The 17,426-nt window shown below is 41.1% G+C and overlaps 1 protein-coding gene across 4 annotated transcripts in view; it reads left to right on the top strand.

The window, feature by feature from the left end:
* Window positions 1-17,426, top strand: part of dop1a (DOP1 leucine zipper like protein A) — a 48,582-nt gene that overhangs the window by 28,691 nt on the left and 2,465 nt on the right. For all 4 annotated transcript variants that reach the window (XM_036555973.1, XM_036555972.1, XM_036555975.1 and 1 more), the window contains 17 exons: window positions 530-641; window positions 942-1,124; window positions 2,167-2,292; window positions 3,281-3,415; window positions 5,463-5,518; window positions 7,080-7,184; window positions 7,377-7,443; window positions 8,386-8,530; window positions 8,658-8,737; window positions 10,221-10,330; window positions 12,078-12,227; window positions 12,346-12,407; window positions 13,138-13,290; window positions 13,950-14,086; window positions 14,269-14,324; window positions 15,477-15,641; window positions 17,136-17,265. In XM_036555973.1, the coding sequence (XP_036411866.1) occupies window positions 530-641; window positions 942-1,124; window positions 2,167-2,292; window positions 3,281-3,415; window positions 5,463-5,518; window positions 7,080-7,184; window positions 7,377-7,443; window positions 8,386-8,530; window positions 8,658-8,737; window positions 10,221-10,330; window positions 12,078-12,227; window positions 12,346-12,407; window positions 13,138-13,290; window positions 13,950-14,086; window positions 14,269-14,324; window positions 15,477-15,641; window positions 17,136-17,265 (1,972 nt within the window). The remainder of the gene's footprint in view (window positions 1-529; window positions 642-941; window positions 1,125-2,166; window positions 2,293-3,280; window positions 3,416-5,462; window positions 5,519-7,079; window positions 7,185-7,376; window positions 7,444-8,385; window positions 8,531-8,657; window positions 8,738-10,220; window positions 10,331-12,077; window positions 12,228-12,345; window positions 12,408-13,137; window positions 13,291-13,949; window positions 14,087-14,268; window positions 14,325-15,476; window positions 15,642-17,135; window positions 17,266-17,426) is intronic.

Genomic DNA, 17,426 nt, shown 5'->3' with positions numbered 1-17,426 from the left:
TTACTAGCTATCTAGCCTGCTCTCTGTTATATTTATTTATCAGAGAATGAATGAGGTCACGCAGATTAGCGAGCCTCCTGGAGCAGATAGAGACGTGTAAACACAGCCGAGTTTAGCGTGTGCTCTGGTAGAAGCTTAAAAACCTTGATCATATAGAATCAGAAATACGGTCGACCCCCCTTCACTGACATCAATCAAAGAAGTTGTTTTCATTAATTTAAATAATAATTTCCTCTCGCACATCGCTGATACAGGCACACAGGGCCAGGAACGTCTCCAATATAGGCAGATTGGGCAGGATTAACAATTTTTGCTCTGTCCAGTCCCCCCACAATGAAACATTTCAAGCTTTCCTTCTTTTTTCTGCTTCTCATAATCTGAAGTGATAAAAACAGACAAGGTTTTATATCTTCAGTATATTTGAAGATGAAAATCCCACTAGCAGAGTAATATTGAAACCCAGCTCATCATTGTTAAAATGCGTTCTTGTTCTCTGACACGTTTTATGTGATGTTTGTTATATTTCCAGGCCCCAGTGGATGGCGCTGTGTATTCCGCCTGACCTCATTCTCACTGTGCTGGAGGGAGTAACAGCCATCATCCACTACTGTCTGCTGGACCCATCATCACAGTACCACCAGGTGAGGGCGCCAGATCTCTTTTTCTGGAACTGTCTGCTGCCTAAAGTGAAGAAAAGCCACTGCAGTTATGGGTCTGTTTGCTCTTGTATTTCTATGTTCTGATGTTTTTTTTTTTTTGTTTTTTTTTCCCCCTTGGGCTTATCAAATGTATATGTGCGTGCGTGTGGGTGTTGGTGTGTGCATGTTTGTGTGTGTGTGTGTGTGTGTGTGTGTGTGTGTGTGTGTGTGTGTGTGCATGGTTATGATTTCTCTGTTCTCTATGAATGAGTGTTCTGTTTTTTGTGTTCTTGTCCCGAACAGCTCCAGGTTAGCGTAGACCAGAAGCACCTGGCCGAGGCTCGTGCAGGTATCCTCTCCATCCTGCACACCATCATGTCCTCGGTCACTCTGCTCTGGAGTGTCCTGTACCTGGCTGACAGTTCAGACAGACCTGCAGCCGCTGCCGCCTGCTCCAACTCCAACATCAACCTGGGCTCCACTAAAGTAAGGAGGAACACGCCTGGACTCCTCTGATTAACGCTCTGACTCATGACTCGTGTTTAAGTGAGGGTGTAATTCAACTAAACGCGAAAACAGCTGATTCACCACAAATTCAGATGTTTCTGTAATACGGTCCCTGATCTCCAAATTTCCCACATCTCAATCTGATTGAGCATCTGTGGGATGTGCTGGAACCTCAAGTTTGATCTACCATCTGACAAGTTGCAGGATTAAAGTATCTGCTTCTAAAATCTTGGTGTGAGATATTGCAGGACACCTTCAGGGGTCTTTCAGAGTCTGTACTTCATCAAAAACTGATTCAACCAGTTAGTTTTGTCCGTTTTTATAGATCATACAGTGTCATAAACCACAAAAACAAGTCTGTGTGAGACTCCCTAACAACTCAACTCAGTTTGAGGAACATGTGTGATGGTTTAGGTGTGCAGTTTACACAGTGCTAATAAGTAGGTGAAAAACTTCCATTGCCAATCAAGGACATCTTAGTTACAGTCATATTCAGAAACACTCCTGGTCAGATTACATGTTTTGTTGATTTTCTAAATGTAAATAAGTTCACATCCTCTACAGAAAACATACTGAAATATGTCATTTTTCTCTCTTTTTTGCTCTTTTTGTAACCACTTATTTATACCCCAATGAAAAAAGTTAATTAAAGGTTAAATGTTTATCTTTTATTTTCAGTGTGATATCATTAAACCACAAAACATTTTATAACCTTTTTTGACCATCTTTACAAAGGATGCCAGTATTATAGAGTTGAAAGCATTATTAAAACTTACACAAATAAAAATGCTATCTTTCTGATTTGTTATTTAGCTCATCACTCATAACTCATCACTTTTTCAATATTAAATTAAGTATGGAAAAGGAACATAATTTAAATAATGCACTGTGATTTAATAATACATATCCACTATTTTGCCTGAATTTTATTTGTTTGTTTGTTTTAAAATAAATAACAATGACTTAAAACGTAGTGTTTATCCTGCTGAATTTAAAGACTAATGTCTGTAATTTCCTCTAGAATCTCCGGCAGCAGATCCTGGAGCTTCTTGGTCCGATTTCCATGAACCATGGAACACACTTCATGGCTGCTATTGCTTACGTCTGGAACGAGAGGAAACAGGTCAAAACGCCCGCCAGGAACAAGGTACACAGCAAAGAGTGTGTTCAGTCTCGGTGGTCAGTGTGTGAGTCGAAGTAACTGATTTGCTGTTAAATAATATAAAATGATCCTTTATTAGTTTCTCAACGGGGAAATTCTCAGTGTTACAGCAGCAAAGGGAGAGCAGTGCACTCAAAAAAAAGAAAAGAAAAAGAACAGAAGTAACAAGAAGAGAATTAACAAGCAACTAATTAACTTTAGGTTTTTACAGTTTGTTACTTGTTACTATATAGACATTATATATAATACTAAAAGTAATAATTACATAAATACATTCAGAAGTACTGTGTAAAAGTCAGAAATCAGCCTTTTTTCTTTCAAAACAGCCCATTATTTTCATTACATATTTGTTATTATTTTTTTAGCATCAGGGGAAAAAGCTAAACAAGAAAGCAAAAATTTAACAATACAATCAAACAAAACAAATAAATGTAGTATAAAATATTTGAGTACATAGTGTGTTTACACTTTGTCTTTTATTACAGATTATGTTCTTTTCTCTAGACTTACTTTACGTTTTTTAAAAATCCTTTTGTAATTACCTCCAAAGTTCAGTCTAAGAAGTCGGTTGCATTTTCTGTTTCCTATGATCCCAATAATCCCATTTACAGATTTAGACTCAGTAGTACATAAAACCTGTATATGTCCAGATTTTGTGTTTTAGTGCAGGAAGATTTAAGTACTGTTTTGATGGTCTACCAGTTTTTGTTTGTTTGTTTGTTTGTTTGTTTGTTTTTTGTTATCTGCCGATGGATAGATAGACAGATAGATAGAGAGAGATGGAGAGAGAGATGATTTTTGCACAGTATTTTCCAAAAGGTCAAGGTGTATTCACAGCTTGGCTGTTCACCATCTGGTTACACATAACCAGATAAACCACCTGGTGTTTAGAGACCAGTAATGGATGTTATTGTACTCACGTGTGTGTGTGTGTGTGTGTGTGTGTGTGTGTGTTTGTGTTTGTGTGTTGTAGGTGATTCCCACAGCCAGTGAGGAGCAGCTCCTGCTGGTGGATTTGGTGCGGTCAGTGAACGCCATGCGCACAGAGACTGTGATGCAGACAGTGAAGGAGGTTCTAAAGCAGCCGCCAGCCATCGCAAAAGAGAAGGTGTTTCAGAAATACATTTAAAGGGTCTACACTCTTTTCTACACATATTAGTGCACAATTTCTATTTATTAAACATATGTAATATATTGGAAAAATGAAACAAAATATGAAATTTGCCACTTTTTTGCACAGGGCACAGTATATGTTTTATTAATTTTTTCCAGTTTGTTAAATTCAGCAAATAACCAGTAATTGTACACCGAAATGTGCAGAAGTGTGTTTTCTCTGTAGAGGATGTGTTAATTATTTTCACTTAGAGAATCAGCAAAACGTAATTTGAGCAGGGGTGCACACAGTTTAAAATACTCCTTATAACTTCAACATGAATGGGCGACGCCAAACAGCTACACACTGAACAGGATGATATACACTGATGAGCCAAAACATTATGACCATATTGCCTGATATGCTGTTGGTCCTTTGTGTGCCACCAAAAGAGCAGTGACCTGCTGGACTCTGAAAGACCCCTGAAGGTGTCCTGCAATATCTCACACCAAGATTTTAGAAGCAGATACTTTAATCCTGCAACTTGTCAGATGGTAGATCAAACTTGAGGTTCCAGCACATCCCACAGATGCTCAATCAGATTGAGATGTGGGAAATTTGGAGATCAGGGACCGTATTCCAGAAACATCTGACTGTTTGGTCACCATGACAACCTCGGTTAGGACTGAATTTAGGACAGTATCTATTCCAGAATAACAGTTCCTACCTTCATAATCTCATCATTAACTCCAGATAAGAAAACAGCATCACACAAACATCCTAACTAGACTAAACCTCCTAAATCCTGTCCTAACTTTTGGATGAACCCCAACAGGGTCCTCACTTCTGTTTAAGGTCTGTTTCTATGGTTTTTAGGCAGCTGAGTCAGCAGCATAGTTCACTACCAGCATAATGAAGCAACAATTATCTACATTGAAAATTTAACATTTGGGGTCTAGAGGCCAGAAGTCTCCTGCAAGATTTCATCCCACTCCCACCCACACAGCTCCTTCAAGGTGAACTGCCATCCAATGTCTGACACAGTGTGTTCACAAACACATCATCCTCTGCTGAAATAACATGGCATGGTCGTCAGGCTCACCAAACACCATTTATTTACCATTTAAACACCGAGCAGGAATTAAACCACAGAGCGGTTATCTTTGGTGTTGTGCTGGGCAGCTGTGGCCATCAGACTGAAGGCTCTGCCATCTCTGTGAGCTACGAGAATCTGTGTGTTGTTCACGTGATCGGCTGCTTCACAGCTCTTTAGAACGACTTCATTCACTTCAACTGTTTTACTTTTAGCACTTTATATTGTTTATGTATGATTTAGTGATCGTTCTACTTTATTTACATTGTTCATTCATTCGTGGGATTTTTCTTCATGTGTGTTTTGGCCCACTTCCATCTGTAGTGGCCTCGTTTCCCACCCACTCCTGTGCACAACATTGAAAATTAGTCCCACGCCACAATATCTTGCAGGGGGTCCCGCAGGGGTGTAGACCTCTACCTTCATGCATCGATGGGCTTTGGGCGCCCAAAACCCTGTCACCAGTTGTGGTCTGTCTTTCCTCAGTCCGCTGTCGGTAGGTTCTCACCACTGTTGTCTGGTGGCTCCACACGAGCCCCGCCGTTTCTGACGTTTGTCTTGCCATAGTGATCTGGCGCTTGTCAGAATTACCCAGGTCTTCACGTCTGCCCAGCTGTTCGCTTACTGCCTAACATATCCCAAACCTTGACGTGCTGTTCTTACAAGATAGTCAGTATTATCTGTGAGTGGTTGTGATGTTTTGGCTTATGTGTATGTAAATGCTTTGGTTTTTGTGACCTCACACAAGCCTTGAATTCAAAATAAGCCTAGTTTCCATACATAGAAAGTGGACAGTACATTTAACACCTGATTACATATTATATCAGCTTCTATTATTGAAAAAAAAAGAGAAAACTTATGAGTTTTTGTGAAATGGGCCCTGTTAAATGGCTAGAAGTCCTGCATTCTGAATGCTGTTGATGTTACTGGTAAACCGTTTTCTCACTGCAGTTTTGTTTCTCTCCACAGAAGCATTTGTCCCTGGAGGTTTGCATGCTTCAGTTTTTCTATGCCTACGTTCAGAGGTGAGTCACCTGTAAAGGTTTTCTTGAGCACACTCAGCACTCGGGCTGCAGCTAAAGATTATTTCTGTTACAGATCAATCTGTTGATGATCATTTGATCGATTGGCTAAACAAACAAACCATGCAGTTTGCTCTCACTTTGCTCTGTCAGAACGACTGCATGGACTATATGAAAGTTATAGAGCGCTTTCGTTTCCTGATCTTCCTGATCGGTGTAAAGATGTTGTTCAGTGCTGTTAGATGTAGTGATGTTCAGCCTGATCTGTCTGCTGTCCCCCTGATATGATAGTATGGTTTAGCTCTGTAAGAGTCTGTTAAGTATTTGGCTGCTATAAACATATTTTTAAGCACTCTGTAAGCTTTACGCTGCAGTGAGTCTTGTCCTGGAATGATGTTATTCAGCGCTATTAGAAATGTTCTCTTGACCCGTTTGAATAGTGTTATTGTAGTATATCTTAATCACATAACACACATAACCATATCCATACAAATTAAGCTGTGCGATCCCCACCTACTCAGAGAGAACGTAATAGGTTTGGCTCTCTCTGGGTGGGTAGGATGGCCCTCCTGGTCTCCCCATCACCCAGCATGATGCTAGCTAATGTGGACGTCTGTTAGCTGACAGAATTGGTAGTTCGTGCTCTCCTCCAAGCACACTGAGCTGTCCAGTAACGGCAGTTTGAAAAGATGCGGTCGTGCATCGCGTATCTGGGAGGAAGCACATCACCCTTCCAGCTAGGTAGCATTGCGTGATGGGGAGACCTCACTAACGGGTGGTAATCGGCTCTGAAAAAATTAGAGGTAAATTATGTTGTTGTTTTCTTGTCAGCCATGTTTGCATGCAGCCTAATAAATAGTGAATAATCTGACTAATAGCTCAATCAGAACAGAATACATCCATGTAAACACCTCAGTCAGAATAGTCTAGTCTGATTGAGGCCATTCTGAATACAGTTTCTATCCGACTGATCGAGGTGGGTAATCCTGTAAATAATCCGTTAAATAGAAGAATAATATCCGTGTAAACGCCTGTATCTGATTACATTCCCTATCGGAAAGTTTAAGTCCGTTCTGATCATGTTCGTCACGTCACAGTGAAAGTTTATACCGTTCAGCATGGCGGAGCAGAAACTGGTCTGCAGAGGAGACGAAGTTTATGCTCTGATCTTTAAAAGACGGCGGTGGGACGGACGTCCAGCTTATGTGTCTCAGAACACGACGTCTTCCTCTCGGCCTTCTTTAATAAGGACATGTGAAGGACGTTTTCCTGAGTCTGACATCATTTTAAAGTGCTGTTCGTCTCACGGTGACTGGATCACGTGACGTTTGTTGTCATGTTAAAGTTTACACTAGCAGCTCTCTACACATGCGCGTGATTTTTGGATCAGATTACTTGTAGTGTGAATGTAAACTGAGATTTTCTTCAGATTGTTGAGTAGAGAGTAAATAATCACCTCAGTCTTAATCTGTAATCTGAATGTATTCAATCTGATTGGCAAAAATCATTGCATGTAAACACAGCCAGTGTATGTGTTTTTTATTGGATGTTTGGTCTCCTGCAGGATTCCTGTGTCCAGTCTGGTGGACAGCTGGCCCTCACTGCTAGCTCTGCTGAAAGATTCAGTGCAGCTCGGCCTACCGGCACCAGGACAGTTCCTTATTCTGGGGTACTAGATAGATTCAAACAGACTCACACACCTTCAGGACACTCGCTAACTCTCACACTTACTTGCTCTCTTCACTCTTTTTTTACGTACACACTGCTCACAGGGTCACAGGTTTTTATACATAATTAGTCATTTTATGGTGTCTGTAAATTTGACCGTACTTTATGGACGTGTCTCTGTGGTTGGCTTCAGTGTTCTGAATGAGTTTATCCTGAAGAATCCCACCCTGGAAAGCAAGAAGGACCAGCGAGAGCTGCAGGTGAGAGCAGTTAATCAGTTTCTGAGAGACAAATCTGACAATTTCTTTTATAAATGTTTATATATTGGCCTCAGCATTGGCGTCGGCAGATATGTACATAAAAAATATCGCTGTTGGCCCACAACTCGCATATCAGTGCATCCTTAATCTTACTCACAATACTTCTCACTAAAGAGTACACTAATATGTGTGTAGGATTCACTTCTTTAGATGTAAAGCACTCACAGGCTCACTCGCTCACCGTCTCGTGTGCATTTAGCAAGATAATGATTAAGAATGATTTGATATGCGAATTGTGGGGGGATGCTGATGTTCAGTATTTTATATTTTATAATAATATACCATCAAATATTAGTTCGAAACATTGTTTAAATCTGAACATCTGTCCATTGCCAACGTGTATGTGTGTGTGTATGTATATAATATATATATATATACATATATATATATATATATATATAAGTTGCTTTTGTTTACATAGCCTTATGTTTTGTCCGGCAGTTTGTTAGTATAATTTTCATGTCTCTGCTAATCACCACAGTTTACAATTTTCTCCAAATATGCTAATTCAGAAATGAAGTCATTCCTTACAGCATTTAATGCACTTTATTTTTGGGAAAAACTGTGCTTGTGTTGTAGCTGAACCACCTCACAGAAAGCCGCTGTGGTTTAAATTGATGGTTTGTTGTTTTGATGAAAATCCCATGTCATAACACTAATTTTATGTGTAATTGTACTTTTTTTTCCTGTCAAAAGTATCTCTGTTGTAGTAAATTGTTTCAAGTATTGACAAATGATGTATTTGCTGAAGTCAAACAAATCTTACTGTTATTGTTGTTTCCATCATTTACATCTTCAGAAGACATTTGCCATATAAAATCCCTTGAGTGGAAACCTGCCTTGTTCTCTACACTTAAAAAAAATCTGTACTTTCTTTAAAAGGATGTGACCCATAAAATCGTGGAGGCGATTGGCACTATTGCTGGATCTTCTCTGGAGCAGACCACCTGGCTGAGGAGAAACCTGGAGGTGAAGCCTTCTCCGCAGATCGTGGTGGATGGAGCCACTTTGGAGGCAGATGTGGAAGGTATGAGAGGACGCTATGAATAAACGTGTGTGTGACATTTAAAGCATTCTGGCTCGTGATGGTTTGCATGTCTGCATGACTGCGTGGTCACTTGTGTCTCTCACTTGTGTATCATTGTGTGTTTCAGATTTAATGCTCACAGTGATGGAGGCGTCCAATTTCACTCCATCAGTCTACAGCGTTCACGCCCTCACACTGCTAGCAGAGGTAAACGCGCACCTGCTCACTAGGCCTGCAACTAACAGTTACTTCTGTAATCAGTAAACGATTATTCTGTCCACAGTTATTCACTAATAATGTGAATGTGATTTCCTCTGCCCTTGGAACTATTACTGCATTTAAATACAGTGTCATATTTCAACTGCTTAATGACTCCACACTCCTTTAACTCGGCACAAACACCTGCACGCTCCTTTAACTCGGCACAAACACCTGCACGCTCCTTTAACCCAGCGCAAACACCTGCACACTCCTTTAACTCGGCACAAACACCTGCACACTCCTTTAACTCGGCACAAACACCTGCACACTCCTTTAACTCGGCACAAACACCTGCACACTCCTTTAACTCAGCACAAACACCTGCACACTCCTTTAACTCAGCACAAACACCTGCATACTCCTTTAACCCAGCACAAACACCTGCATACTCCTTTAACCCAGCGCAAACACCTGCACACTCCTTTAACTCGGCACAAACACCTGCACACTCCTTTTACTCAGCACAAACACCTGCACACTCCTTTAACCCGGCACAAACACCTGCATACTCCTTTAACCCAGCGCAAACACCTGCACACTCCTTTAACCCAGCACAAACACCTGCATACTCCTTTAACCCAGCGCAAACACCTGCACACTCCTTTAATCTAGCACAAACACCCGCACACTCCTTTAACTCAGCACAAACACCCGCACACTCCTTTAACCCAGCACAAACACCTGCATACTCCTTTAACCCAGCGCAAACACCTGCACACTCCTTTAATCTAGCACAAACACCTGCACACTCCTTTAACTCAGCACAAACACCTGCACACTCCTTTAACTCAGCACAAACACCCGCACACTCCTTTAACTCAGCACAAACACCTGCACACTCCTTTAATCTAGCACAAACACCTGCACGCTCCTTTAACTCAGCACAAACACCTGCACACTCCTTTAACTCAGCACAAACACCCGCACACTCCTTTAACTCGGCACAAACACCCGCACACTCCTTTAACTCGGCACAAACACCCGCACACTCCTTTAACTCGGCACAAACACCCGCACACTCCTTTAACTCGGCACAAACACCCGCACACTCCTTTAACTCGGCACAAACACCCGCACACTCCTTTAACTCGGCACAAACACCTGCACACTCCTTTAACTCGGCACAAACACCTGCACGCTCCTTTAACCCAGCGCAAACACCTGCACACTCCTTTAACTCGGCACAAACACCTGCACACTCCTTTAACTCGGCACAAACACCTGCACGCTCCTTTAACTCGGCACAAACACCTGCACACTCCTCTAACTCAGCACAAACACCTGCACACTCCTTTAACTCGGCACAAACACCTGCACACTCCTTTAACCCAGCGCAAACACCTGCACGCTCCTTCAAACCACTTGATTCCACATGTTTACTTTGACTGTCTGGTTATTTTTGTTAGTGAATCGTTTTGGGGTGTTTCAGGTGTTGGCTCACCTGTTGGACATGGTGTTCTACAGCGATGAGAAAGAGAGAGTGATTCCCCTGCTGGTCAACATCATGCACTACGTGGTTCCTTACCTCCGGAACCACAGGTACACACCACACTGACAGATATTGACTTAAATGAGGACAACAACTCAACTTCAAGTATTACTCAGAAAATTACTCAGAAAAAAACTTTAATATACTTGCACACTTTTCCCAGCAGCTCAGATGTCCAGTCATAGTAGAGAAGAGAGAAGCAGCTCAGTTGACAAGCTTCTCTGCAAAGTCCAGCTTAACTACTATGAAACTGATTTAGTTGAACTGATCTTTTCGATCTGCAAATACTTTTTTTAAGCTTTAAGTTACAGTTATTAACCACAGGTCCCTGCTAAACAGTCAGTCTAAAGAGACTCTGTTTTGTGTGGGTTGGGTCTGTGATAAGGAGCTGCTGATGATAAATCTGCCCTCATTCTGAGGGGTTCGAGAGATGACTTGATATCAGCATCTCCCAATATCACCCCACCGAACTCAAATAAAAACCAAGGAAACAGAAAAGGGCAAAAACCTTTCAACTGAAAATGTTCTTTTTCGGCCATTAGCAGTGCATTCATGCAGGACTCTATAGCTTTAAGCATAAATAGATGGAAAAATATATTGAGGCTCGTTTAAAGAGGAAATCAGCCGTACAGTTGAAAATTTTAGCTCTAAACATATTTAGACAGGAGCCTGATGGTGAATTCCAGAGTTGCATGTGGCTCTTTTACTGCCCTGTTGTGGCTCCACAGCAGAATTAGATTTGTAGGTAAAAATAAAATAATCCTCCTTTGCAGTAAAATAAAGCTCTGCTGATCGTTCAACACAGTTTAACAATAAATGGTCTTAAACTCTGGACTTAATGTAGAACAAACAAAGACAAAGAGAGAGTTTTAAGACAAACATTGATAATTTGATGACGAATGGACTTATTTGTGTTGATAATCACTCCAGCGGGTTTCCTGATGCGTTTAATTTGCAGTGAGAAACTGAAACCCTAAAAAGTCATGAAGCTGAAGTCAGTTTCTCAGTTGCCAGCTGCCTTTTCTAATTTTCTCATTTCACCTTAAATGGTGCAGCAGTAACATTCTGGCAGGAAAGAAGCTGGCGAATGAGAAGCGACTTCAGCCTCGTAAAACGTTAAGAGACATTTTTTAAGAAACTGTTCTACTTTTGCGGACAAGTTTCCTGCTGGAGATGCGAGGAAAGCAGCTATAGCTGAGCTAAAGATTAAAGTAAATATACGTTTTTGTTTATTTATTTTTTTTAGCCTGTACTAGAACACCAGCACATTCTGAGACATATTTACAGCCAAGATGGTAAAATCGGCATAAAATGTTGTGGCTCTCAAGGTGGTTTGGTTTCTGTTGAAGGACAAAATGACTCTTCTTAACATTTAGGTTGCTGAGCCCTGGTGTGTTCTGTTAGTGCTGTCCAACTCACAGTTTGTACTCAAGATCCTAAAATGTCCTAAAATGCCCCCTTTGCCAAGATTAGTCTGTCATTTTTGCATTCAATCATCAGTGTTGATTGCTGTCTGTGTTTAGCATAAGGCTAATAAGTATGATGTCTAATGCTGACGTCCCGCCCCCCATTATTTACTGACAGTGCCCTGCATCCACAAACGCGTACTTGCGGTTCGTCCCCCTCAAAAACACAGGAAGGGCAGCAGGCAGCATTAATCGAGGGTGGATGTGATCATTAAGAATTCTTCTTTTAAGTGACCTTTTCTGAGTTACAAAGTTTTCTTAGAACAGAAACAGCTTGTTTGCTTGTCGGTGTTTAATCATGTATGTAACTCTGGTGTTTTTTCTGTTTCAGTGCCCACAATGCCCCAAGTTACCGAGCGTGTATCCAGCTCCTGAGCAGCCTGAGTGGTTATCAGTACACACGCCGGGCCTGGAAGAAAGAAGCCTTCGACCTGTTCATGGACCACACCTTCTTCCAGATGGACTCATCCTGTGTCAGCCAGTGAGCGGCAGCTTAATCAGCCAGTCAATTCACTTTGTTCACTTCACTGGGTGGAATTTAACTTGATTTGAGCCTTCTGATTGACTTCAGTGTGACAGAGTGTTTTTGTTTCTTTCAGCTGGAGAGCCATCATTGACCACCTGATGACCCATGATAAGACCACATTTAGAGATTTGATGAGTGAGTGTGTCCTGCATGCTGCAACTATTATTTCTAAAGTCAGTTGATCTATAAGCTTTAATTTGATTAATCAACTAAACAAATGATTATGCTTTCTTCAATATCTCTCACTTTGCTTTGGCCACGATTATGAAGTTCTGTGTTTGTTACAAGCCGCATCTTCTTTTAAGAGTTATTTGCAGTCTTACAAGATCAGACACCTATATCTTTGACTGGGGAGAGACCTTTAAACCGAAAATAAAAGCCACATCAATTTTTTCCCCCATTTATTTTGCCTATTACACACATGCATATCTTTACAGTGGTGGTGGGGGGGATTTCCATGCTGCTTGAGGCTTTACCAACAAGCCAGTTGCTTTATTGAAGGGCAGGACTTTGCATAGTACAGCACCCATGTTCAGCGATGCAAGCTATCCCATTCATTATTCAAACACTGAACTCTTTTGTTTTATTGTCTGTTTATTGTACAGTGAGACAACAAAGCTACATCACCCCCTACTCTTCCTGTAGTGTATTGCGGTCTGTCAGAGTTAATAGCCTGTTTGTAAACAACAAGTCATTTTTCCTATAATGAATACAATCAACAGCTAATGGACTTTTGTTGCATCCTTGCTGCTAATTCGTGCCCATAGAGTCCATCCTCTTACCCCCTCGTATCGTGACAGAAGAGAAGTGTTATATGAGATTGTGTTTGATTTACAGTTGTGTGTGTCTGTTTCTCTTTCACTAGCGCGAGTGGCTGTAGCACAGAGCAGCTCTCTGAACCTGTTCACCAACCGTGACGCCGAGCTGGAACAGAGAGCAATGCTGCTGAAACGGCTCGCATTCACTATCTACAGCAGTGAGGTGGACCAGTACCAGAAATACCTACCAGACATCCAAGGTGCTCACACACGCTTTTGTTTTTATACAACTTTACGATCATCCTTGGTCGTCCAAACCAATACTTGGTTTGGCTAATCAGTACTTCATTAAATTAAATCAAGTTCTGGTGATGGAATTTAACAAGTTTGTGATGGCAGAGGGCCAAACTTTGTTCTTCTAACCAGCTCGCAAGATTTCAACTGATTTTTTAAAATAAAAGATAAAGAAATTCTTAGTACTTTGTACTGTATTTATATTCATTTGCATTTATTCTAATGATATGTGGTGTTTTAACAAGCCAAAACACACTTACACTCACTCTAAACCTAACATGGAGCTTTTGTAAAAGACATTTTACAGTTAGTAGGTTAATCCTGTTTTTCTCTAAACATTTTTGTACAAAAGACACACAAACATAAATGTTGATCTTGTACAGAAGCAGAGTGGAATTATCTACCAAGCATTCGATGTACCTGGACAAACAGTCGCATTCACCAAAACACAGGCATATAGATCAGCAGCAAAACATGCAAAACATGGCACCATGCTAACATACCAATGTTGCAGTGATGCATCCAGCATCTACTACCTTCAGAAAAACCTCATAAGCCATTCAGTCTTCATAAGCTTCATGCCTTCAAGAGTATTCATGGCTAAGTAGTAAACTGTGTGTTTCAGAGCGGCTGGTGGAGAGTCTGCGTCTGCCTCAGGTTCCTATCCTGCATGCGCAGGTGTTTCTGTTCTTCAGGGTGCTGCTGCTGCGCATGTCCCCCCAACACCTCACTTCACTGTGGCCCACCATGATCACTGAGCTGGTGAGAACACACCGACATGCTCAGATCTGCACCTCTCTGTGACTCACCTAAATCACAGGAAAGAACACACACACGTGTATCTCACCCCAATCACTCTGAGTCTGTTGATTATTCTATGCAGAATATGCAGTATGCCTTTTGTTTTTGACTGTCCTGAAACTAAACTGTTCTTCTTCACTCAGGTCCAGGTGTTTTTACTGATGGAGCAGGAGCTCATTGCAGATGAGGACATCACCAGGTACACATTTCACCTATATTCTTCATACAAGAGCCTCACACTGACGATCATTGCAGTTTATACACTATATGGACAAAAGTATTGGGAAATGCCTCATAATCATTGAATTCAGGTGTTTCATTCAGTCTCATTGCCACAGGTGTGTGAAATCAAGTCCCTAGCCATGCAGTCTGCCTTTACACACACTGAATTCGAGCATGGTGCTGTAATAGGATGCTGTTGTTGCACCAAGTCGGTGAAATATCTTCCCTCCTAGATATTCCAATTATTATTTTATAAAGTGGAAGCATTTAAGAGCCACAGCAACTCAGGCACGATGCATAAAAATGGTGCATAAAAGTTTAAACCTCCTCTGGCATCAACATCAGCACAAAAACTGAGCGCTGGGAGCTTCATGGCAGGGTTTCCATGGCCAAGCAGCGGCATGCAAGCCTTATATCACCAAACACAATGCCAAGCGTCTGATGAAGGGGTGTAAAGCGCCGCCGCTGGACTCTGACCCTCAATCTGTCAGTCTGATGGACGAGTCTGGGTTTGGTGAATGCCAGGAGAACGTTACCTGCCTGACTGCACTGTGCCAGCTGTAGAGTTTGGTGGAGGAGGGATGATGATATGGGGCTGTTTTTCAGGGGTTGGTCTAGAACCCTTAGTTCCAGTGAAGGGAATCTTAATGCTTCAGCACCAAGACATTCTGGACAATTGTACACTTCCCACATTGTGGAACAGTTTGGGGAAGAACCTTTTCTGTTCCAGCATGACTGAGCCCCAGTGACCAAAGCAGCTCCATAAAAGCCTGACTGGGTGAGTTTGGTGTGGAAGAACTTGACTGGCCCTCACAGAGCCCTGACCTCAACCCCATCAACCCATCAGTGCCTGACCTCACAAATGCTCTTCTGGATTCCCCCAGACACTCCCCAAAATCTTGTAGAAAGCTGCAAAGAGTGACCAACTCCATATTAATGCCAACAGATTGAGAATGGGATTCATAAAAGCTCCTGTAGGTGTGATGTGTAGGTGTCCCAATACTTCTGTCCATATAGTGTATATACATACAGACTGTCCATTAATGATCCACAGTGTACTGAAATGGTAGCATAAACCTGTGTATTTGGTGTAGTTAAAGTCATCTCTGTGTGTCTGTGCTGTGTGTAGGACCTCAGGACCCTCCGTAGCGGGGCTGGAGACAACATACTCCGGAGGAAACGGTTTCTCTACCTCCTACAACAGCCAGCGGTGGCTCAACCTCTACCTGTCCGCATGCAAGCTGCTGGACCTGGCCTTAGCTCTGCCCTCAGAGAGTCTGCCTCAGTTTCAGATGTGGGTGACCCGTTCTGCAGTTTAAAGTTTCAAATCTATTACAAAAACATCATTAATATGATACACCTAGATATTTTAAAAATTTGACACTTCTGGTTTTTAAGCCATCGGTTTTAAGTTAATACGATTCAAACCTATGCTGTGCAAAAAAAATACACTTAACACAGAGTCAGTACAAAAACTGATATGTATATTTAATATCAAGAAACAGTCACTGAAGTTTAAAAGCACTTGGTAAAAAAGATAACTGATGCCTTTTGGTGTGTCTCACTGGATGTGCAAATCGCATACTGGTCTGTAGGCTTAGAAAAGACTGACTCAGCACTGGAAGCCACCTGTAGCACAGAAATGAAAGGTGCCATTTAACACTTTAAGTCAAGTGTATCTCTAAAAGTCCTTAGAAAACCAAGTCTTATCTTATTATCTTTCTCACATATCGCTATACTAACCCTTAACCCTAGCTATTTTACAGTAAATCTTATGCTCTATACATAACATAGGTCTTTTCCTGTGCACTGAGTGGTACATGATCTTAGGCTACTAGATTTCTTTGTCGTCTGTTTACATTACAGCACTACTTACAAGTGCTGCGTTGACTTTAAACATCATTTCCACATGGATAAAATCTTTGAAATTGTCTTGATGTCATTTATTTTATTCATGTGGAAAAGATGTACAAGCAGAGCATGCAAAAATAAAAATAATTTATTAACTGCATTATTTAGTGTAATTAATTGGCTCAAATTTGTGCTTAAAGGTTAAAAGGGTTTTTCCCTGTTTAAGAAGCTGTGCATTTTGTTAAAGGGGATAGAATAAGCTTATTTATTACATTCACTAACATTATTTTATTTCATCTTGTGTGAATGCAACATGAAAATCACAATTTTGATGGAGTGAATATAGTTTCCAATTTTCCGTCTAATGAGTGCATATGTCATATATATGTACAGTCAGTGATATTAACTACTCTGTGATTGTTACAGTGAAGGAGAACTGTAGTTTTCCGCTTCTTTGCTGTTGCTTTTGTTAGTGTGCTGCTCTTTGATTTATCCATATGTCTCCCACAAGCACTGAGCAGCGTAGTCTGGCGAAGGTGCTGAAGGTTTTGCTTTAAAATCTATTTAAAAGCTGCATTTGAACAAGCAGACTACAGTCACTTACTCTGTCACAGCAGCATGTGAGCAGCTGGGCTTCAGTCTGCACTTCTACGCATGGTTATTTACTTAGAATCAAGTAAATGGATTGCATATGTATATATATATATATATATATATATATATATATATATATATATATATATATATATATATATATATATATATAATTTAGTAAATATGTATTGTAAGGATTACCATTACGTGTATGATTTTATCTCAGGACATGTTAATAGTCTGTACTTCTGTTTGATTACTTACAGATCCAAACTGCTCCACAAGAGCTGCCTTTAATGAGCATTTGCAGTGCAGGTGTGATAAGATGTGTGTTGTGTTCCAGGTATCGCTGGGCCTTTATCCCAGAAGCCTCAGATGACTCAGGCCTGGAGGTGCGGCGGCAGGGAACACACCAGAGAGAGTTCAAGCCTTACGTGGTCAGACTGGCCAAGCTGCTAAGGAAAAGAGCGAAGGTAGCGCAACCACTGATGACTAAAAACACTGCTTATACAGTTACCTGTGTCTCGGGGGACGCCAGCACTTTCTGCAGAAACAGTAAAGAAATGCAGTGTCTGTGCTGTAATATACAATCTAGGCTAATAAACACGTCAACAAATCTAGTTTTAAATCTTTG

The sequence above is a fragment of the Colossoma macropomum genome, unplaced genomic scaffold, assembly GCF_904425465.1.
Source record: "Colossoma macropomum unplaced genomic scaffold, Colossoma_macropomum, whole genome shotgun sequence".
Classification (NCBI taxonomy): Eukaryota; Metazoa; Chordata; class Actinopteri; order Characiformes; family Serrasalmidae; genus Colossoma; species Colossoma macropomum.
This window is presented reverse-complemented; position numbering and strand designations above follow the sequence as displayed.